Source organism: Phyllostomus discolor, chromosome 3 (genome assembly GCF_004126475.2).
Source record: "Phyllostomus discolor isolate MPI-MPIP mPhyDis1 chromosome 3, mPhyDis1.pri.v3, whole genome shotgun sequence".
Taxonomy (NCBI): Eukaryota; Metazoa; Chordata; class Mammalia; order Chiroptera; family Phyllostomidae; genus Phyllostomus; species Phyllostomus discolor.
Window position 1 is genome coordinate 117,515,099 of NC_040905.2, and position 23,666 is coordinate 117,538,764.

General features: G+C 46.1%; 1 protein-coding gene and 1 pseudogene across 23 annotated transcripts; one reads left to right on the plus strand and one right to left on the minus strand.

Moving 5' to 3' along the window:
• Positions 1-1,131: 1,131 nt before the first annotated feature.
• Positions 1,132-13,765, minus strand: ATXN2L (ataxin 2 like). Of its 23 annotated transcripts, none has more exons than XM_036021210.1 (24): positions 13,180-13,764; positions 11,614-11,650; positions 11,362-11,418; positions 11,212-11,283; positions 10,665-10,815; positions 9,703-9,827; positions 8,809-8,900; positions 8,161-8,361; positions 7,144-7,319; positions 6,884-6,994; positions 5,944-6,156; positions 5,782-5,853; positions 5,478-5,548; positions 5,006-5,301; positions 4,858-4,927; positions 4,192-4,338; positions 3,995-4,067; positions 3,714-3,901; positions 3,195-3,324; positions 2,982-3,103; positions 2,606-2,818; positions 2,239-2,428; positions 1,876-1,912; positions 1,132-1,607 (listed from the first exon to the last, which is right to left on the minus strand). In XM_036021210.1, exons 1-23 carry the CDS (start codon positions 13,485-13,487, stop codon positions 1,881-1,883), a joined length of 3,147 nt encoding a protein of 1,048 aa, XP_035877103.1. In that variant the 5' UTR covers positions 13,488-13,764; the 3' UTR covers positions 1,132-1,607; positions 1,876-1,880. The 23 variants fall into 23 exon arrangements, with proteins under 23 accessions (XP_035877103.1, XP_035877102.1, XP_035877094.1 ...); XM_036021209.1 differs by having other exon boundaries at positions 1,132-1,630; XM_036021201.1 differs by having other exon boundaries at positions 1,876-2,035; positions 2,185-2,428; positions 13,180-13,487.
• Positions 13,766-21,117: 7,352 nt separating this feature from the next.
• LOC118499375 lies at positions 21,118-22,736 on the plus strand (annotated as a pseudogene).
• The last annotated feature ends 930 nt before the right edge of the window (positions 22,737-23,666 follow it).

Below are 23,666 nucleotides of genomic sequence, written 5' to 3' on the forward strand. Positions count from 1 at the left end.
CCACCTAACAGTCCAGGAAAACATGTGCTGTGTTACACTAGATCACGGTGAAACTCAGAGAAGGCACAGTCCCGAGTGTCCAGATAGTCAGGATTTGCAGGGCAGGTCAGCACCTTGCAGGGGCAATCTTTGAAGTCCTCTAGAGCCTGCACAATCAAAGCAGCATGCTTGCTGTCATATTAGTCCAGAGGACCAGCTCCTATAACCAACATGGCTCCTCTCTACCTTCACTATCAGCTGCATCATGGTTCCTCCTCACTCTTCAAATGGCTGCTCACCCTTAGTTTAAATCCTGACTCAGGGCCTCTTGTGTGACCTCTAACTCCCCACACAATGAGTTACATTTGCCAGTTTTCTGTGGTTTACATTCTCTCGGCTGCCATCCAGTCAGGGTAAGAGTGACTCAATGATCCAGGGGGGAACCAGCTATGTCAAGAGTCAGGATCCAGTCTGAAAGTCATGCCCACCTTGTCCCAAGGCAGTAGCACAGCTAAACTAGCTAAGTTGCCAGTGCAATGCAAAGTGCTCAATCCTATCATTTGCTCTTCCCCATCCCCCAAACAAGGTTTGGGGGATGGCTTTGGGGACCTATAAGTCTACATCCCTGTTTCAGGTTGGCCAAACTTCATTTGGTTTTTCTCGATGACACTAGTCTCAATGACTGTAGCTTGTCTTTAACTTCATTTGAAACACTTTTGTTAGACTGTGACAGCTGTCACATCAGCATGAATTCAAAAACATCAAAATTGGTGAATTTTTGTGTAGCCATTTTAATATTATAGAAAAAAATAAGCTATTTGAAGAATGGTAAAATGCCACTGAAACGCGTAAAAAGATTTGTGCATTGTATGAGGGTGTCATGAATGTGTCAAAAATGGTTTACAAAGTTTTGTGCTGGAGATTTCTCGCTAGATGATGGTCCACGGCTGGGTAGATTGGCTGAGGCCGACAAACTGAGATATTAACTGAGAACAATGTTATACCCACGATAGCTGACATACTCAAAGTACCCAAATTGATAAAATTACTAGAGAAAATGAAAGATGTCTTATTTTACAGAAAAAACGGAAGATACTTTTTGGCCAACCCAATACAGTATCTCTATTCTCTAAAGAGGAAACTAGACGCAGGTTAAGTTAGTTTAAAATTTTATTTTTTTTAATTTTTTAAATATTTTTATGTAATAAAAAGTAAAAGTCCTGTCCAACCATCCTTGTGGGATATCTGTCTCTCACACAGATCACTCAAGTTAATGGGGAAGGAAGAACATGGGGCCCAAGTCTGACATTATAAATAATAGAAAATAAAAGATCTTTTGTCTCCAGCAGGGGTAAGAGGATGGGAGGGCAAGATGGGGTGGGGATGGGCAGGGGCAGAGTAGGAACCCCCCCACCCCCGCTGGACCCTGGCCCACCCACTTTGAGGCCTCTCCCATTCAAGGTGCTTGGCAGGAATCCCCCAGCTCCCCCAGGGGAAAGGGGAGATTGGGGGGCTGGGACTGGTCCGAGCTGCTGGGGGAAGAGACATAGATCACTCTTCCCTCCACTCATGGAGGTCTCAGGTCGCGGCCAGGACAATCTTCAGTTCCCCGGGGGGTGGAAGGGGAGCTGCTGGGAGGGATGAGATTGAACTGGTTGGAGGGGAAAGAGAAGAGAGCAGGAGCATTAGAACCCAAGCAGCTGTCCCTTCATCCAATGCCGTCCAGTGTGGGGTGTGGGGGGAGTGTTTGGGTAGGAGCGGCCTCCTCAAGGTGTCTCATGGGGCTGTCAGAAGCACAGATCAAACACTGTTTCCCAGTGAGCCAGAGCCCTTACTTGTGTGCCCAGCTCAGCCCCCCACACCCCAGCCTGGCCCTGTCTGCTGCGCTGACCTTACCTCGGCTAAGTCAGGAGACAGTCGGGGTCACTGAGAGCTGGGGAGGCAGTGGGGAGGGGGGCTGCTGGATCACAACTGAGCGAGGACGGAGGGAAGCAAAGGACAGAGCCAGGAGCAAGCCCCTGGCGGCGGCGACTGTGGCTTCTGCCCACCCTACATACTTCACAGACAGGTGCAGGTCGGCGGGCGCCCTGTGGGACAGCCCTGCCTCCAAGACCCCTCACTCCCCACCCAGAACCCGTGCATCCTGCCCCACCTGCAGCCCATCAGCTCTTCCATGCCAAATTCCCCCAGCTAACGAGAACTCACGAATCCTGTCATCGGCTCCTCCTGGAAATCCAGGCGCCTGGCCAGGCTGCTCACCTTGGGGGTGTCCGATGTAGGGGTAGGGTGAGGGTGTGGAAGCTGAGAGTGCAGGCACCCCACTCTGGGGCACTGCGCCTTGGGGGGGACCCCCATGGCTCTGGGGTGGGTGCAGCAGCATCACCTGGGGCGGGTGGGGAGCCCCAGGGTGAGGGGGCGGGGCTGCTGTGATTCCAGTTTGGACATGGGCCTGCAGAAAACAGAAAGTAGCTGGGATTACCGCAGAAGCTTGACACAGGTGCCGAGAATCCTAGTGTCAGGAACACTACGTAAAGGTGGCACTGGGAACTCAGGAATGGGATAGCATCATGGCTCAGGTCCTCATAGCAAAACAGGCCCAGATGAAGCAGGTCCCCTGGGCTCTTACCTGGGTAACATGGGCCATGTTGGTGAAGCCGTGGGGCAGCTGCTGGTGGGCATGGATGGCATACACAGCAGCTGGTTGGGGGAAGCTGCTCTGAGGGGACTGGGCAGAAGGTCCCGGTGGCAGAGAAGGTGGCGTGCCTGTCAAGGCCCCTGGGTGGTACAGATTCTGCTGTGGCTGTCCACTGCCCAGGTGTGGGGCCTGCCCTGCCTGGTGCTGTCAGGGGGGAGGGGAAGGGTCAGTGCCACCCACTCCTCTGATACCCAGGCCTTCTACCCACTGACCTGATCCTCCCTGCTGAGAAAACGTCCCAAGCTCTATTCCTTTTTTTAAGCCACACATTTCTGCCCCAACCACTGAGATCCCCCATGGCAGGCACCTGGACAGGACTGGGGGCTGCATGCTGGGACTGTGGCTGGCTCCCAGTAGGTGTGGTGGCTGGCTGTGGCTGGTGGGCATGGAGCTGTGTGGCATGGTGTGGATAGGACTGGTGAACAGTGGCTACAGTAGGAAGGAGAGAAAAATCAGTGCTGAGCACACTAGAGGGGACTGAGAAGCACAGCCTGAAAGGGGAGGGTCCAGTAGTACTCACCATAAAGGGCTTGGGGCGTGGGCTGCTCTGCAGAAGGGTACTGAGGGGTAGAGGATGACACAATGGCTTGGGGATGGCTGCCCGATGTCAGCATGCGCGGATTGCTCTGAAGCATGGGGGCAAACACCGGCTGGAACAGCAAGAAGAGAAATGGTTGGCACAGCACAGGACGTGGAGGGCATAACCTCTGCAGAGCACTGCTCTGGCCTTGTCACAACTACCTTGTCAAACATTCACAATATACTTATATAGTATATTCACAACTAACTTATATCGATGCTATCTTATCAACACTTTATTTAATTTGTGGGTGGGGTGCGACAATGACAACGATAAGTAAGGCTTAAGTTTTTAAGTGCCTTGCAACAGGTCCTTCCAGAGAGAGGACTGAAGCGTAAACCTGACACCACAACCCAGAACACTGCATGCCTCTCATCCAGCTCCTCTGAGTCAGGGAGGTGAAGATAGGATCTCTAGCAGGGCCTCTGTACCCCAATGTCCCTCCTGTGCCTCAGTTACCTGCGAGGGGTAGTGGGCCATGGGCTGCATCATGGCAGGCTGGCCTGGGAACTGCTGTGGATTGTAGGGGATGTAGGAAGAATAAGGTGTGGCAGCCACCAGAGGTGGGCCAGCAGCAGCGGCGGCCTGCATCATTGGAGGGGCTGAGGCTGGCTGGTGTTGGTCCGAGCGCTGAGGGGGCAGGGAACCTGGGAGTGGGGGGAAAATAGTGCAGAGCTCAAGCTCCATCTGCCAGGAGGCAATGGGCAGCCCCACTGACTGCCCCTCCCCACCCTGCTCACCTTTTGCTCCCCGGTACTTGCCCTGCTGTCCAGGCACTGAGTTGGATACAGGATATGGATACATCTGAGGTGCCTAGGGACAAGAACACAGACGAGGCTGAATGACTTGCTGACAAATGACGAGAACACGCCTGACCTGGACCCTCAGCCATCCCGACCAAACCTCCTACCCTGGGCCATCTAGTCTTTTCTCTTACCTGAACAGCTGGTCCCATGTGGATCTGAGGTATGTAGGAAATGTACTGGGGGCTATACAGCCCACTCTGGCCTGCTGTCAGCACCGGGATAGAGGGAGTAGAATGAGTCCGGGGCCCTGGAGAGGTTGGAGTACTGGTGGATTTATTCTGTAAGACACAAGGGAGAACATTACAAAATCTCTTAATTTTTCTATCCCCCCCCCCCATTGCCTATATAGCAACATCATTTGCGGAGGGAGTGACACGTGCCAAACATACAAACACATCCTACACTTTCTCTTGCTTAAGCCTCACATCAAATCCTAAGAGATGGACACACTCAAATTATAGGTGACAAAACTGAGGCAAATAGGTTAAACAGCTTGTAAATAAACACAGGGGTGTAGGCCAAGTCAGTGGGCCGAAACAAAGCCTATGCTTGTAACTACTACACTCAGAAACTCCCTGAGCCAAATGCTAAGAGAGAAACCTGTAAACATCTGTCTGACACATCGTGATCCTCTGTGCCACCTAGCCCTGAAACGTGTCTGTTTTCCCCAAACCAGCCCAACTGCTGCCATCCTGCCACACTTTGTCTCCTCTCACTGCCCTACATCAAGTGCTCCCCCTCCAGTGTTGTTACTCCATTCCCAAGTCTCCTTTATGGAAGATGTTACCCCATCTCACCACAGACAGTAGAGGTTTTGTGGGATTGAACTCCTTAGCATTGGGATTCAATGTTGACTTCTTTACTTGTCTATGAGAAAAAAATAAAGTAAATCCTCATGGCTTGCTCCTCAACATCCAACACCCACCCAGCTCCTACTTCACTCACTCGGCAACAGGGCCCTCATCCTTGTCATCGCCCTTGATGAGGCCCACTGGGGGGCTGCCGGTTTGGCTTGGGCAAGGTGTTGGGGGCTGATCTGGCCCCTCGGTGCCTCCTCCTGGAGGCAGGGGTGGTTTGTCCTCCTTATCCAATATGGACTCTGTCTTGGAGGAGACTGGGGACCCCATGGGCTCTGAAGTCAGTAGACCATCAACTTCCTTCTCTTTCCCTTTGGCCTCCTCCTTTAAGATCCGGGGAGGAAAAGGATCCAAGCTGGTCTCCGGAGAGCTACTGGGCTGAAGCTGGAAGGAGAGAAACACACATATAACACTGGTCCAGACCCAAGGTCCTGCCACTTTCTTTCATGCCTGCTCTCATCTCTTGTACCCACCTAGTCCTGTGCCTCCCCTGGGAGCTCCCCACACCCATTCCACCTTCATCCTGTTAACATCTTAGCTCGTTCCCACACTTCTCTCACCTTAAACTGGGCTCCAAACTTTCTCAGTTCTTCCAGTTGAAAGCGTTTCTGTTCATTCTGAAGGCCAGGGACTATGAGAAACAGCGATAAAGGAGAAAATATACATTTCCTTTCTTAAAGGTGGCTACACACCACCAGTAGCCCACAAGACAAAAAAAGAAAAAAGGGCTCTTGGAAATCCTATCAGAAAAATTAGGATCAAAGGTCTAACAGACATTGTTTTTGAATTTCAACAACGTTCTTAACTGAAATGCTCTCCTAATCAAAGGAGCATTATACTTTGGCAGAACAAAACAATCCTCACCTTTCCCAGACATTCGGGACAGCTCCTGGGATTCCAGAGTTCTCCCAGGTTCCTTGACCACAAGTTCTTTTACTGAGCAAGAAGAGAGAGAGATGCCTAAAGGTCTTTCTTCCCAGAACCACAGTTCACACTGTCCACAGCCCTTGACCATCTGGCTCTTACCATCTGTGGGGGCCAGTGAAATCTTTGGAGAAGCTGGGGAAATGGAGCCTACTCCAGGGTCCACAACTGATGATGTCACAGGAATGGAAGCTGATGAGGTTGGTACTGCTGAGCCGATGGGAGGCTCAGTACAAGAAGCTGAGACTGGGGCAGGGGCAGCCGATTTGGGGGAGCGTGGGGGGTACATCCGGCCAACTGGAAGAAAAGGGAAAGCTGTAAAATGGTTACTGCTGGTCAACAAGCCACGGGGACAAAAACCTTATTAAAACACCAAGAAAAATTTATCTACTTTTTCTTAAAGACTTTATTCATTCATTTTTAGAGAAAGAGAAACACTGATGTGTGAGGAACATCTCCATCAGCTGCCTCTCACCCGCCCCCAACCAGGCACGTGCCCCAACTGGGAATCGAACCAGTGACCTTTTGGTTCACAAGCTGGAGCCCAACCCACTGAACCACATTGGCCAGGACTATCCACTTTTTTATACGTAGAATTGGAAACCTAAATGCCTGCAAGGGCAAGGCAGGTAACAAGGAGATAAAATGGCTTCATGAGCACCATGAAAGGACTTAAAGGGGCAGTCATGACTCAGTTCCAGCCAAATGGAGCTACGCAGCAAGACACGTCAGTGCTAGCAGAACCTCTTGTATTTCAAAAAAATTGAAAATTTTCTTTGATTTCTGCTGTTGTAAATATTTTTTACAACTAATTTAAATAAAGACATCTACCAGTCACACATGCCCATAAATTGTCACACTGGGGTTTCTGCAAGAGGGAAACTGAAAAAATCTTTCCTAAAAACTGTAAGCCCAAACCTCTCAAAATATCTTTCGTATCTTGAACCTGTCTCGCACACTCTAGCATTCCAACAACTGATTTTATTTATATACCCCTACAAATTTCTATCCATTTCTTCCTATAAGACTGCTGAAATTTTACCTGCAGGAGGTGGTGGAACAGAAGCTTCTCCAGAAGGCCTACTGCTGGGTGAAGACAGAGTCTTAGCACCTCTCACAGGCCGAGGTGCCTTAGGGGACATGCGGGAAGGGCCTATTTTTTTTTTAAAGATGGGAAAAAAGATGAAGAGTACCTGTTACTACATTACTACCAATCCATCATCCTTCCAACCCATCTAAAGCCATTTAATTATCCTTCCCAACTCTTTCCTGTCCTCCATAAAAGTCTGCTTCATAACTTACCTCCATTAATACCACGTGTCTCAGAACCCGGGCCAGGGCTGCTATTGTCAAGATGGTGAGGGCCACGAGGTGGCAAAGAGCTAAGGCAAGGCCGGCCACCTCGAGAACTACTGCATCGAACTCCTCCCCGGGGACCTTCCCGAACTCGTTGGGGTAGAGGGATATATTTTCCCTCCCTGGGGGAAAAAAATTTAAGTGAGATCAAATAGCCACAAAACCCACACATTGTGGAAAGATAAAGCCCTTCCTTCTAAAGTATATGCGCGCGCACACACACACACACACTGCTCGGCTCTGGCTTTTTGCACTATCTCACCTGAAAAACTGTCCTGGTTTAATGTTCTGTGGCTACAGGCTTATGACCTTATGCTATGTCAACCCTGACCAGACCAACCAGGCTGATGCTCCACAAATCTACCACTCTTGACCTATGAGAAAGGTAGTATCACACTGCAGGTCAAGGCGCATCTTTTTAAAGATACAGATCACATAATTTGATTTTATTTTCACAAAGAGAAGAACGAGGCATACATGTATATGACTATGCAGAGAAAAAAAGGGAAAGAATATATACCGAAACTCTGAAACAAAATTTTTTTCCAAATCCACAAACTTTAGCCTTGTTACTATGGGCAAATCACTTAACCACTCTAGATTTTATTTTTTAATTAATTTTAAAACTATTTTATTTTTATTTCAGAGAGAGGGAGAAACAGCAATGGGAGAAACTTGAACGGCTGCCTTCTGTAGGTGCCCCAGGGGTATCAAACATGCATCCCAGGCATGTGTCCTGACTGGGAATCAAACCTGTGAGTCTTTGGTTCTCAAGATGATGCTCAACTAACTGAGCCACACCAGCCAGAATGACACTATAGATTTTAATCTTTCAAAATAACAACTGGGAATAACTATTCATCAACCTACATCACATATGGCTGTGAGGCTTAAACAAGAGTATACAAAACTCTTGGCCCACACAATGAGCCCCAAATATACCAGGCTGCCCCCAGCAATTACCTAGATACCAAGCTGGGGCTCTCCCGTCCTGAACCCTGCCGCTGGACTGCACTGTGCTTCTCCTCTTCAGTGCGTCCATCATCATTTTCCATGGCGATCCGCAGGCGGTACTGGGGACTCGATTCAATTTCCCGAGCCAACTGGGCTGCACGCAGCTCCCGCTGACGAAATTCTTCCGAGTTGTCCTTCTCTAAGGGCACCCTGAGAGGACCACCAGAGACCATCACCACCCCAGTGCCAGGCAATGAAAGGAAAGACATTTCTACCAGTCCTATCACAAGCTCAAGTATGTGGGTGTTTAACTTCTTCAACAATATATTTAATGGGCAGCTACTAGGTCCCAGACAGAGCAGCAAGGTATCTTTGAATATGGGGCACATATAAATAAGTATTTAAGTACATTTTAAGTTCTAGAGAAAAAGTATGGACAAGTAGATAAGCAGTTAATTCTACCCATGAGATGGTCTGGAACCAAGGCCAAAAGAAAACTTTTAAGAGCAGTTCACAAAACAAAACAGGGGTGGGGAGAGGGCAACATGAACACCCAGAAAAGCATGAACAAAAGCTATGTTTCACCTAGAGACCTGCCCTTCTGTTGGTGACCCCACGCCTCATACTGCACCACATGGAGAGTACCAAGACACTCACGTGTAAGATGAGAGACTGCTATCATAGGTGGTCTTTACACCATAGTTCTCCTCATTGAACTTGAACATTTCATTGGGGTCCCATCCGTTGGACTAGGGAGGGAGGAGGGAGACTTTTAAAACCCAACAAGGAAAGCAACAATGACCTGTCATTCTCCATCAGGCTGAAAAACTAAAAAAAAAAAAAAAAAATCTGACCACACCAAAAGTGGAAAAACTGGAACACAGCTGGCAAGAATATCAACTAGAACTATAACAAATTTTCAGTAACAAATCCATTTCCAGATTTACATCCCAGAGAAATTCTGGTATATATGCATGGGCATACATATTCTAAAAATTCAGTAAGGCACTATAAGGGCCAAAAACCACAAAACAGTAAGGAAAGAGATAAATACAATTTGGCAGGTATACATACGTGGGTACATAAGTAGAATAGTATACAATAAGTTAAAAGCATTGAACTAGATCTATGTAGCAACAGGTTAACACTCAAAAACAGGCAGGGAAAGTAAATTCTTATGCAAATTAAATAGCAAAATAATGCATTCACTCATGAAAAATTCTAAATGATTCAAACTATAGCAGTAGCTGTTTTTCAGAAGGGAAATGGGCCTACACAGTACTCACTCTTGTTTATACTTTTTATTAAGTTGAAAAAAAAAAAAAAATGACTTGAAGCTGCCAATCAGATGGTGGGAGAACAGGTATTTTTGTTTCGTTATTTTCTGTACCTTTCCATTTGGAAGCTGACTGTCACAAACAGGCAAAGGTAAATGATTTTCCTCCCCCCTCCCAGAAGCAACTAGGTTCCAAGAATGACGTTAGTGTCAATAACCCACATTCTGGCAGCAGAGCTGCCAAGCTCTCAGGATCTCAGGGAAGGAGACTGTACCATGTCAGACTCGAGGTCGTAGTCATCGCTGTTGCTGTCACCCCCCTCCCAGCGCTGAAGCACCTTCTCTTTGTGCTCCCCATTCACCTTCGAGTTCATGGCAATAGCTGAATCAGTGAACTTGTCTGTGGGGGCAGAGTTGAAGATCAGGAGTCATATCATATTTCACAGGTGGTTCCCCCAAATATCTCTTTCCTTGCCCACAAGTTGTCAGAAGCAAAGAAAAGTTTATGTATGCCAGGGTTTGGGGATAAGGGGTGGGCAGGCGCAGCATAAAAACCCTTAACTTAGCCCTGGCCAGGTAGCTCAGTTGGTTAGAGCACTGTCCAGATATGCTGAGGTTACAGGTTTTATCTCCAGCCTGGGCACATATGAGAATCAACCAATGAATGCATCAATTAAGTGGAGTAACAAACTGACGTCTCTCTCCTCCTCTCTTAAAACAAACAAACAAAACTCCCTCATCTTAATAGTTCAGAAGCACCCCTGGCTGGTGTAGCTCAGTGGATTGAGCATGGGCCTGTGAATCAAAGGGTGGTCAGTTCAATTCCCAGTCAAGACACATGCCTGGGTTGCAGGCCAGGTCCTCAGTGGGGGACGCGTGAGAGGCAACCACACATTGATGTTTCTCTCCCTCTTTCTCCCTCCCTCCCACTCTCTCTAGAAGTAAAAAAAAAACTTTAAATGTTCATAAGCAGCAAGGAGTTCAAAACAAAGAAAATAAAAGAATCACAACATAAGCCAAATTTGTCCCACTTTATCTTAGACATCAAGATACATTCCCAAAAGGGAAAAATCCAGCCATCTTCCTTGGGGGGAAGGTGTATGTGTATAGGGGCGGGGAGATGGTAAAGTGGGTGGTTATGGGGGTGGGGTGGAATGGGGATAAATCAAATCATCATGTAACTGCTCTCTGCTCTCCACTCACAGAATGGGTCTGACATAATAGCCCGGCACAATACCTTTAGTTGCATAATTGAAGTCAACATTTCGGAAGTGAACAAGCATGACATCACTTGGTTTGAACACCATGGTGTCCACGATGTCTTCCCGACGGGGGCCACCTACTGGCTCAGATGCCTTCCGGTGCACAGCGTCTACAGCCAGTTCAAACTAAAAAAGTTCCATTTCCCAACACCCAAGGGTCAGTATCAACAAACATGAAGGCAAAAATATGATTATTTTTCTCTTACCCTTTCTAAACTTTCCCCAACACCATGCATATATAACATCTTCTTGATATCAATCACAGGACTCAGCACAAGTCCTCAAATTAAACTTTCACATTTTAAACTTTTAAGCATTTTTACATTAAAGTATCCAGCCCTCAAATTTCAGACCTACGTCTTTCATTGCTTGTAGCTGCAAGCTTCAAAATGTAGCTCCAGCACACGCTGAAATAGCCACAATGTTGTCCAATACCACTCAATTCACATCTTCAATAAGCCTACTTCATTCTCCTACTCCTTGCATGCAACTCCAAAAATAAGCTAGTTTGTGTACACTGACCTTTGAGCTCAGAGTCTTGAAGATACCTTCATAGGTAGCGCCATTCTTCACCTTCACATCACAAGTGGAGCCCTGGGAAAGTGGGAAAAATAAGAAGAGTGTCTCCAGCAAACAGACACATTACATCCTTCAAACAAAGTATCCACTTACCACAACAGCTGTAAGAAAATGCAGCATTCTGGAATTGTTGTAAACACCCTCAAATACCTGTCAGTAATACAGGAGGGAGAAATAAACAGCCAGTCAGCTTCTTACCTTCCTTCTGAATGTCCACACTCCACATATGACCACCTTGTATGTGCTGGGCCCCTGCTTCTGAGCCCACCAGACTATTTCTGCACCTAATCTGTCCTATATTCCCACATATCTCTTTTAAGACTTTGTACCGTTGGGGACACTCACCGGTGACTGTGGGGGTCCCTTTCCTGTGCTCTGTCCCCTATAAAAGGAAATGAAAAACTGGTTATTTAAATGTGTTCAATTCCCCCTACACAATTAATTTTAAAGGACTTGGTATTTTAGAACCACATACCATGTGAAAATGCTGATCTAAGCTACAATTAATCAACAAGGTTTTCAAACTCTCACCTTAGAGAGAAAAAAGGCATACACACTATAAACCATTAGACACATTTCCTCCAAATGCCAGCAAAACAGACCTCAATCAACAACCATTGCCTCACTTTCTCCAAGGGGCCAGAGCGTCATGCTTCCACGAGACCAATGTTATGCAGTATTCGATAACTAATCACCCATCTCAGATGTAAAACAGGAAGCTCAGGGAACGCAGCTTCCTAAGTACCAGGCTCAGGCACCTTATCTCCCAAATAGGAAATACAATCATTTTCAGAGCCTTATGCCTCAAACCCTGGTAGGAGGGATAGTCCCTCTGCAACCCACCCTGTCGACCACCTTACTCATTTAGCTAGTTACCCACCTTGGGAGGGGTCCTCAGTCCCCTGATAATCCTGCTCTTCTCTGGCTGATGTAACCAGCGGTTTAGGAGGGTGCTCAGGGGGCCATTGGCAGGGCTGGGGGACAGCGCAGCCGCAAAAGGCATCCACCGGGAGGCCTCACCCGGTCTGCGACTGCGCACTAAGCCCCAAGGGACTCTTCAAAATACCCCCTCCCGCGATCAGAAGCCACTGCGCCTGCGTGTACCGCCACGCTCAATTCCTTTAACCCATACACACTAGAAACCAAGTGGAGTGTCTCCCACCTAGCAACGAACCCCCCCCCCCCCACACACACTCTCACTCCCACACTGCCCTACGTTACCCTGGGCTCCCAAGTGCCGAGGTCATGAGACAGAGAATCCACGCGCACGTACGTAAGGAGCGCGCGCGCTCTAAAGGTTCCCGGGCCGCAGTCCTCCCAGTGGTCTCTCCTTTCGTTCTTCCCCCGCCCACCCCGCTCCCCTCCTACTGGCCCGACCGGGAAGGAGGAGGTGGCAACCCGCTCCAAGTCCCTCCCTCCCCATTGGCTAAACTGTGAGCCGCGCGCCCCCCCTCCATTGGCCAAGGCCCGAACCCCTTCCCGCAGCCGACTCCCCATTGGCTGAAGCCGGGAACCGCGAGACCCTTCGCGGTAATGGAGCAGGGGACCCCCATCACCTCCTCGCCCCCCCACCCCCACTCCTCGTTCCGACGACACTAGCGGGATGCGTCCCGCCTGCCCTTAAGGCCCAGGCCGCGAGCCCTGACTAGGCTGTGAGGGCTGAGCACGGTCCTTAATTAAAGTCCTGATGGCTGGTGGGGAACCCTTTACCTCCGACCGGTTAGGACCTGAGTGGGCCCATCCCTAGCTTCAAGGGGGCAGGGGTTCTCCCTCCCCCTGGCGTCCCTCAAGGGTGGCCAGGCTAGGAGCACGCCTCGCGCGGTGTTGTGAAGTCTCGGCTGCCGGGCCGGAACCAAGCTGCTGCCGCCCCGCAGCGAGCGCTCCAGCGCCCGGAAACCCACCCCTCCTCACCTGGCGCTGCCGATGGCCGCTGCCCCCGGCCTCTCCTGATGTTGTTGCTGCTGCTGCTGCGGCGGCGGCGGCGGCTGTGGCGCCAAGATACTTTCGGCTCCCCGGCGGAGCCCGCTCCCGATAGCAGCTGCAGGCCCCGGGCAGGAGGCAGCGGGAGGCCCTGAGGGAGCCGAGGTTGAGGCCAGAGGGCCCGAGAAACCACCGTTGGGAGGGCTCGTGCCTCCGGGAGGTCGGCGGGCCACGGCCTGTTGCGTGGGGGACGGCTGCTGGGGCTGGGAGGTCTGTTGTGGCGGCTGAGGCTTCAACATGATGGCAGCGTCCGGAAGGGGAATTGAGGGGAAGGGAGAGAGGAGGCTGGGGCCAGGCCTCCGCCGGAGAGCGCGGGAAGCGAAGGAGACTGGGAAGCTGGGGACCCGCCGTTGGCGGGTGGGGGGCGGGGGAGGCCTGCGGTGTTGGGGGTGGATAGAGAAGATCGCGGGGCGAGGAAGCGCCGCGAGGCGGAAGGGGAGGGGGGGGTCTCGCTGGCCGGAGGAAAGCAAGAGGGCGCGAGCCGGGCTGGCGCGCGTGCGCGTCGCCGGGGAAAGGGGAGGAGGAGGAGCGCGCGGGCGGGAGCTCTTGAAGGGGGAGGGGCGGGGGAGCGGCGGCACGGTGCCCGCGCGCACCGGGGCGGTTAGTTCGGACGGAAGAGAGAATAAAGGTGGACCTCGCGCCCCCAGCCTTTGGAATGGGGAAGGAGCAGCGCGGGCGCTCACGCACGCCAAGAATTTAGGGCCTCTAGTTCTCTAATAGCTCTAGAGGTTGCCAGCGGCTGCTGTCGCTTCACAATGAGCGTGTGAAGCGCTGGGGGAGGAGCGGAGGAAGCTGAGAGGAAGAACCGTCCGCCCCGCCCACGCCGCCGGCGTAGCGTTGGGATGCCTCCGCAGTTAGTGAGATGTCACGACGTAGCGTGCAGTTCTTCCGCCATTTTGGGGCCCCGTGGGCGGAGTCAAAGTGCCAAAAAATCTGGAGACTAGACAAGCAGCTGTACTTTGGCGGGTGGTAGGTTTTCTGAAGCGGTACTCTCGACCTTATCTGCTTCAAGTAAAAGACTGGTGGGTTTTAAGGTGTTCAGTTCCAGTACGCCGATCCTTTTCAGATAAACCTATGCCTAATCCTAAATGACTTTAAACTTCAATGATTTTAAATGTAAATGGTTGGTTTATCCAAGCCCTAGAATGAACCCTTAAACTGGAGTAATAAAGAGACTGAAGGCCAAAGTTCCTAGGGTCTAGTTCAAAATGCTACCTCTGCAATGAGGATCGCCTTCATTCATTTAAAATTAGCTGGACATGTAGGACATTAGGCTGCATGCTCTGGATGCTACTGCAACGAAACCACTTTCTGCTCCCAGGGAGTTCAAGCTAGTGGTAGACTGAGACAATGCGATGACACAAGGTGAAGCACAGGGCACGATGAAAGCAGTAGGAGTGAGGCCTTGTAATCAAGTATTGAATGATGGATTTCTAGGCAGGGGAATAGGATGTGACAAACTAAAAGAATAAAATTCAAGAGGGAAGAGGTTTAAAAAAATGAAACTGGAGAGGTAAATAACCTGGGATCAGATTTTAAGCAGATGGACATTAACCTCAAAGAAGTAGGGAGCTTTTTACTGAAAATGAAGAGATCAGATTTGTATTTTTAAAGGATTACTCATTGCTATGTGGAGAATGGAGTGAAGCAGTGATAGATCTGTGGTCTTAGTCCCAGGGGAACTTTCTTTTTTAAGATTTTATTTATTTATTTTTAGAGAGGGAAGGGAGGGGGAGAGAGGGAGAGAAACATCAATGTGTGGTTGCTGGGGGCCGTGGCCTGCAACCCAGGTATGTGGCCTGACTGGGAATCGAACCTTGCAACACTGGTTCGCAGCCCACGCTCAATCTGAGCTACGCCAGCCAAGGCTAGAAACTTTTAATATTGCAGTCTCTCTTCACTTCTGGCATTAACATGGAAGCTCTTCCCAAACCCTCTCCCCCAAACACACTAATACCTAGATAAAAGTCTGCCTTTTTGGGAAATATTCCTTTACCCCTGCTGCACTCCTAGTTTCAAGTGTGTTAGGTTCCCTTTGTGCTTGCCCAGCAATTTCCCCCACTTTATCTAGAAGCCCCTTGAATTCTGTCTTCTTGCTCCCCAAGGTTTGGGATCTAAGTGTTACTGCTCCTTCTACAGTACCTGGCCAATGCAGGCAGCCAATTAAATACTTGTGACATGAGTGGTTCCAAGTGGTATTTTAAAGACCATGTCTCCTGGATGCCTTAAAAACACAGTCCAGCTTTTTTTCTGGCATTTCTTGTGCCATCTGGTGCTGTTACCTCTCCAGCTTCATTATGGGCACCCCTATCTCTCCCACCTACATCCTACTCCCACACTGAAAGTTTAAGTTTAAACTTCTGTTTCCGCAACATGCCTCTCCCTTATTCAACTCTTGCCTTTACATGTGCTGTTTCTTTATCTGCTTTCTCATTCTTCAAGCTTCAGTGTCAGTCCTTTGGAACATCTATGACTGACTCCCTCTGGGCTGTCAGAGCACTGAGATGGTTTTGTTTATGTGGCTCTCCTTTCCACTGGTGGTTATGGTCATTAAAGAGCTGTATTTTACTCATTTCCCTATCTGTGTAGAGCTCAGTGGCTGTCGCACAGTCATTCAATTGGTAAATAAGTGAGATGTCTTATATGTAATTTAGACTTTCTGTCACTGATTTGATATGAATAATTTCCATGATATATTGTTAAGTTAAGAAGGCAAAGTTCAAAATAGTATAAACTATGCTACCTTTTGTGCAGGAAGAAGGGGAAATAAAACAAGTATGTCTGCAAATTTTTGCAAGTAAAAGCTCAAGAAGGATAAACCAAAAACTAATAAAATTGGGTACCTGTGAGGGATAGGGAAAATGAAGGATAATTGGTTTTGGGTTACATTCTTTTTTAAAAAATATTTTATTTATTTTTAGAGAGAAAGAGAGGGAGAAAAACATCAATGTGTGGTTGCCTCCCACGCACCTCCTACTGGGGACAAGGCTTGTGTCCTGGCTGGGAATGAAACCAGCGACTTCCTGGTTCACAGCCCGGTGTTCAGTCCACCAAGCCACAACAGCTAGGGCACATTCTTTTTTTTTTTCCTTTTTTTCTTTTCTTTTTTTATTTTAATCATTGTTCAAGTACAGTTTTCTCCTTTTTACTCCCAATCCAGCCCCCCCCTTTTAAAAAAAATATTAATTTATTTTTAGAGAGAGGAAAAGGGAGGGAAAAGAAGGAGAGAAACTTTGATGTGCAGGAGTAATGTTGATCCAACCCAGGCATGTACATGCCCTAACTAGGAAGTGAACCAGAGACCTTTCATTTCACAGGCTAGCACCTAATCCCCTGAGCCACACCAGCCAGGCCAGGTTACATTCTTAAAGGAAGTCACACAGCTTTGGGGAGAGGGCAAACTTCCTTGAGTATACCTTTTCATATAATTTTGACCTTTTATATGTTAATGATCAGCATATGTAAAAAAATCAACAGATGGATGGTGCCTAAAATCTGAATATAGATGTAAATAAATGAATCCAACTCTACTTTAGATGAATAAAAGTAACATGGAAGGGAGAAAATAGGACTAATTCAAGTACCTTTCAACCACCTGTCTAAAGAAAACAATAACTGCAAATAAATCTTGAATTCTTAGTAGGTTGGCTGTGGTGGCAAGGGCATGGCCATTCTGAAACTATTTGGGTGTGTTGATTGCACACATGAGTAAATACATAGATGTTGGGAGCCAGGGTTCTCACTGAGGAAGTCAGGAGAAGCGGATGTGGAATGAATGAAGTGAGCAAAATCTTTGTGGGGATTGGAATGGGAATCAGTATAGAATTTATGAAGAAATATAGACAGATTTACATGTACCTAGTTCCCAGATCTTGCTTTCTAAATGTTGCACAGAAAGGACCCATGCATCCATACTGTTAATAGACATAAACATGTATGCATATACACATAAAAAGAAACACATAAGAAATAACTATTCAGAAATGTCCATGGCATGAAAGACAAAGAAATGTTGAAGAACCCTACCAGACTGAAGAAGGGTAAAGTGGCCAAAAACTAAATGAAGTACTTAATCCTGGCCTAGATCCAGGAAAATCCAGGTGAATTTGTAATATAAACTATAAATTGTTACATCCTTTATAAATTTCCTGAATGTGATGATTGTAGATATGCAAAGTCATAGTCTTAGTAAATATACACTGATGTATTATGAGGCAAAAGAACATGATATCTGCAATCTATTATCACATAGTTCAAATACTGGGTTAGCCAAAAATCTCGCTTGTTTTTTTCTGTAAGATGGCTCTAGTAGCACTTAGTTGTCTTTAACTTGATTCGCAATAATTTTGTTAAATTGTATTGTGACAGCTGTCATATCAGCATGCACTTAAATATATATAAATGTATGCACACACACATATACTTGTATATTCAGCAGAATTCAAAGTTGCCAAGATAGGAAGCAAAAATTCTACAAATGGGTTAGTAAGTATAATAGTAAGAAGAACAAGATCCATTTTTCACCCCTTGATTCTCAGATTCATGTATTCGGACTGTAGGGGAGATACCACCATATAATGGTCACTGACTAAAGTATATACTGCATCCTGTAAATCCCCATCCGTTCAGAGTGTTGTCTCTCAAGTGATATTATAATTAAATCTTAAAAGAAAAACTATCTTACTTACTTATTTTTAGAGAGGGGGAAGAGAGAGAGAAAGGGAAGGAGAGAAACATTAATGTGTGAGAGAAGCATTGATTGGTTGCATCTCATATGCCGCCAAATGGGAGTCTGACCTGCAACCTAGTCACGTGCCCTGACCAGGGCTCAAACTGGCAACGTTTCAGTTTGCAGGCCAGCACTCAATCCACTGAGCCACACCAGCCAGGGTTATCATTGAGTCTTGAGTAAGCCATTTCACCATACCAGGGACCATGATGATTTGTTGCAGTAATGACACTGCACCTGAGACAACAGCTACAATTGGAGTCACCAACTGATCAATTTACAAGAGTCCACAGTAATTCTCTAAGATCAATCTGATGTCTGCACAGGTTAAACTCCTTCCCATTCAAGTCTTCCAGTGTGTCATTAACCTCTGCAATTCTCCTAGGGATGTGATATTGCTTCTAGTTAACTGTCTTTATAGGAAGTAGAAGTTCCAGGGGCTTTCACTGAGTCCTTCCTGCTGAGTCCATAATGTTCTCACTCCATGGATCATCCCCAATGTAGGAATCCTGCCAGTTGCCATAGATACCTATTCCAATTATACTCTCAGGAGTTTGGAAATAACTACAGGGTAAGACCATGGATCAGTGATCCCTCTGTGAGTGAGTTGGGGTTGAACTAAGACTGCATCTATTACTTGACCACCTTAAGCCCCCACTTTGATTGGTGGGGCACAGTGGCATTTGGATCCTCAGAAATTAGTGCCAATTCAGAGCCAGTATTTAGTATCCTCAAAAAGTGTGGGTGTTCTCCCTAATGCATAGTCACTCTAGTAAACAGGTCATAGATCTTTCCTCAAGGAGACCCAACCTCCCCATTCAATCAGGGGACTCTGAATCTATGCTGACTTAGGTCTAGAAACTGGGAGAGACCATGGCTCTCCACTGTGGTCACTCAAGTCAGGTTTTGGGCTATCAGAGCAAGATTTTCTCTTTTGTTACAAATATCAAGCAATTCTTTAGTAGGCTGCACATCTATTTGTTCTTAGGAACATGATAACAGATTAGCCACTGCCAAGATTACTGTGGGCCAAGGCATTCTGATTACCAATATGTCTCTGATGCCCTTTACAACAGATGCACCCATCTTGTCTTTGGTGGTAGCATACTGTCATTTGGCCTCTACCACTGCAGGTTCTCATCCCCACTGAAATAAGGGAGCTATTTTCAATGGTAGCACCCTCCATGGTAATACTGGGCTTACGTAAGTATTACAGAGCTTTTCAATAATGCAGGTGCTTTCCTCATTGTGTTTTTCAGGGCCTTAGTGAAGGAAGTGTCTTACAGGCTTTCTGGTGGAAAGTAGTTAGGGCATGAGTATGTTGATTTCACATAATATACTCTGATATTCCTATTTCTCTAGGCCTTTTGAGTTTTCTACTCTGCACCTTGGCAAAGAAGTTCTGGCATATCAACTTTGTTAAAAGTAGGCCACTGTCAAGTTCAATTTTCAGTCAATTTAACCAAGTAAACTATGAAAACCACCTCCAGCTACATGAGCATACACATTAAATCCAGACTCTAGCAAGTACAGCCATATCAATGAATTTAACCCAACCTAGTGTTGCATTTTGCTCTACTTGGTCTAATACCCTTATTATCCCCTTCCACACATGTTCCCCCAGACTTCTGCTGATCTATATTAGCAAAACCTTAAAATTCTTTTGCTCTATGTTATTTTAGCCCCCACTAAAGCTTCTGGAATGAACTGATACTTGCCCTTGTCAATAGGGTCTGATGGCAACAGCAGCAGTGGCGGTCTTAAGGAGGATGATCATCCCCTTCCAAGGAGTCTGTTACAGATGAGGTTATCAGAGTTTTCAAGAAGGAATACTAGAAGATATTTCTGGCATGTGAGACTCAGAATATTTGGGTTTTAAGATTTTCTGTTTCATCATGGTTCAATAAGACATCCCTATTCCAACTTTCAGAATCCCATTCTTTCCCAAGCCGTGCCCAGAATTACACACAAGAAACTTGTGAAACTATGAATTCAACAGTCATTGTAGTTTATCAACTGACAGAATTAATTTTTTAAAACAGCCTAATTGAGGTACAATTAAACTACAATAAATTCCATGTTTTGGAAGTACAAAATTTTGTTTTTTGACATGTGTACACCCATGAAACCTTCGCGATAGTGAACATAACTATCTCCCCAAAAGTCTCCTTGTGACCGTTTGTTTTCTCTCCCACTTGCCCTCTACAAGCCCCCTCATCTGCAAGCAGCTATTGGTGGATCTGCTTTCTGTCACTATAGATTGTTTGCATTTTCTACAGCAGGAGTTGGCAAACATTTTCTGTAAAGGGAAAGAGTAAATATCAGTGTTGTTGGGACAACAAGCAAAAATGAGAATAACGTATTATATGGGTACTTGTATAATGAGAAAAATATTGATGAGATTAAAATATAATAGCACAATTTTTAAAATACAAATCTACAATGAAAATAACTCTTTGTATAATATTTTGCTTAGTGTGATTCAAAGTTAGTGTTTCCTATCATCAGATTCTACCACAAATTTTTATCTGTTAGTTTGAATTTGTAATTAATTTTTTAAAATGTCTTTCACAATAGCTACTGCCAAATGCTATCAATGCATAAGTTTATGATTTTATTTAAGCATATTTATCATTTGCAAGGCATTTACAGAATTCAATTGTATTAGATTCTTTTTTAAAATTTTACTTATTTGTTTTTAGAGAGAGGAGAAGGGAGGTAGGACGAGAGGTAGAGAAACATCAGTATGTGGTTGCCTCTTGTGCACCCCCTACTGGGGACCCGGCCCACAACCCAGGCATGTGCCCTGACTGGGAATTGAATTGGTGACCCTTTGGTTCACAGGCCAGCACTCAGTCCACTGAGCCACATCAGCCAGGGCAGATTCTTTCCTTGATATTTGTTTTTTTAGCATGTCACCACATTGCCATTTGATTAATTCCAATTGAAGGTTAGGTGGAATTGCTTTAATTGCACATTTAAATGGACTTTGAAATATGAAAACTTCCTTTGTAGTTATACTGAAGTCCTAAAAATGCTGCTGGAACTCTTGTTGAGCTTGGAAAATATAGCTGCTACAAATTTATGTGAGATCTTGTTTCTCGTTTGAACTTTTGACTTCATGTGCATAAAGTAGCTTGATGTTACTTGTGATTCAAACAATGTTATCAGAATTACAGCAGTATAAGTTTTATATATATATATATATATATATATATATATATATATATGATATTTTGCTTTGTAACTTTAGGTTGAATTCCTTGAGAAACATTCTCAAGTCTGCAACAAAAACTACTTATCAAAGCCAGTCAGTGTTTGATAGTTGTTGCTGAGGGTGGTTATTCCCTTTCAGAAAAATTTCAAACTAAGCCCTGGGTTCAAAACCACAGCAGGCAGTACCTTCAGCAGTCCTTGGATCTGTCTCTTGCTTCAGCAGTGTTTGGATGGAACAGACCTAGGAACGCCCCTTCATCCAGCCTCCAACCACCCTCCAACTTCATTTCAGTCACCACCTTGGGACCCACCTCAGCTATCCTCAGCCTCTGAGACCAGCCAACACTGTTTCTTGACCTTAACTCTTTATTTTGAAACAACCATAGGCTCCCAAATTCTTTGGAATTATTCCACCAAGGTGGAGGCTGCCATCAACTGCCTGGTCAACCTGCACCTGCAGGCCTTCTACATCTACTTCCCTCTAGGTTTCTATTTCAACCTCAGCAGTGTGGTTCTAGAGGGCGTGGGCCACTTCTTTCCTGAGTTGGTCAAGGAGAAACTTGGGGGCTCTGAGCATCTCTTAAAAATGCAAAACCAGTGCGGTGGCCACGTTCTCTTCCAGGATATTCTGAAGCCTTCCCAAGATGAGAGGATGCCATGGAAGTCACTGTGGTCATGTAGAAGAATCTGAACCAGGCCATTTTGAACATGCATGCCTTGGGTTCTGTCATTGTAGATTTTCATCTCTGTGACTTCTTGGAGAACCACTTCCTGGATCAGGAGGTGAAACTCATCAAGAAGATGGGTGATCATCTCACTAACCTCCACAGGCTGGCCATTTTCCAGGCTGGGCTGGGTGAGTATCTCTTCTAAGGCTCACCCTCAAGCACGACCAGGAGCCTTTGGAGCCCAGAAGTCTTTGAGGGGCCCTTCTGCATTCTCCTGGTGTCTGGCTTTTGCCTGAGCCTCTCCCTGAAACCACTTGGCATCATTTTAACCACCCTGGAGCCCTCTTCCATGCATTGGACAAAATGGAGATGGAAGCTTTCTGAAGCAAAGGGAAAAAAACAAACAAACAAACAAACAGTAAAACTTTAGCACTACTATGACATCAAACTGCTATGTGGCAGGGTAAGTCTCTTTCTAACAAAAATTCCTGGAATTGATGATTAAGCCCACAAGAACAAATGAAGTTCACAATTGACAGTACTGGTTTAATATCATATAATAGATTCAAATAATTTTTGCAGAGTACCTGCTGATGAATAATAAATGAATAATTATAAGCTTTAAACACCTTACATTTTCACAAGCTTTGTAAATTTGTCCAACTAAGGCTTTTTGTGCTCCACATATATTTTCACCAACATTGGTTGTAACACATCCTAGCAGATTCCACTTCAGTTTGTACTGAATTAGTGTTTTTTCAATGTCTTTAAAAATATTCTTGCCTGTAGTTATTCCACCAAACTGTTCATAGAGGCTAATTCTTGAGTCACTTAAAACTCACCATTGATTTACCAAATAAACAACAGTAACAGCACTGGTAACATCTGTTAAGCCATCAAGACCCAAGAAAAACAATTGAAATCATTCACCTGCTTTTTAAGTTGTCATCAGTGTTGTTCCCAACCTCTTCATCTATTTGAGCAACAGTTCTCAGTGGCTAATAGTCTTAAACAAGTTTTATTTTTCACTTGACAAGTTTCTTTGTCTACTGTAATTGAATATGATTTAATGAACTCATCGTCAGTAAATAGTTTCCTTGCCTGGTTAGTCAAAGCTACTTGGATTTGGTTGCAGTTTGTCTTTTTCGTTTTTTATTTTTGTGAAAAAATTCTGCTGTGGTGAAATATTCTTAAAATTTTCTGGCTGTTGCTTTCCTGTGAGTTGGAAATGGTATGATGAATGCTTAATTTGATAAGGTCAATGTATTCATCTAGCACACCAGTAGTTTTTAAATAAACACAATCCTTTGCCATCTAATTTGATAACAAGATAATCTACACTTGAGTGCTACTTATTTTGACAAGATGGGTATGAACTGGTGCTTTAATAAAAAAGTCAAGGTGTGGCAATATGTATGGCACTTGAAACAGTGTCACATTAAACTGTGCCACTGTGATTTGCAGAGCCCCGAGCATCAGTTTGAAGTGAAGAGATTGCCAGCTCATATAGTCCCTGGCCCAAGTACTTAATTCTGCTGTTGTAGCTCAACAGCAGCAATGGCAAGTAGGTAAACTAATGGGCATGGATGTGTTCAGATAAAACTTTATAGCCCTGACTGGTGTGGCTCAGTGCATTGTAATTGTCCTGCAAACTGAAGAATTGCAGGTTCAATTCCAGGTTGGGGCACATGCCTGGGTTGTGGATCAGGTCCCCAGTTGGGGGCATGTGAGAGGCAGCCAGTTGATGATTCTCCTGCACATGGATGTCTCTCTCTGTCTCTTTCTCCCTCCCTTCTTTTCTCTCT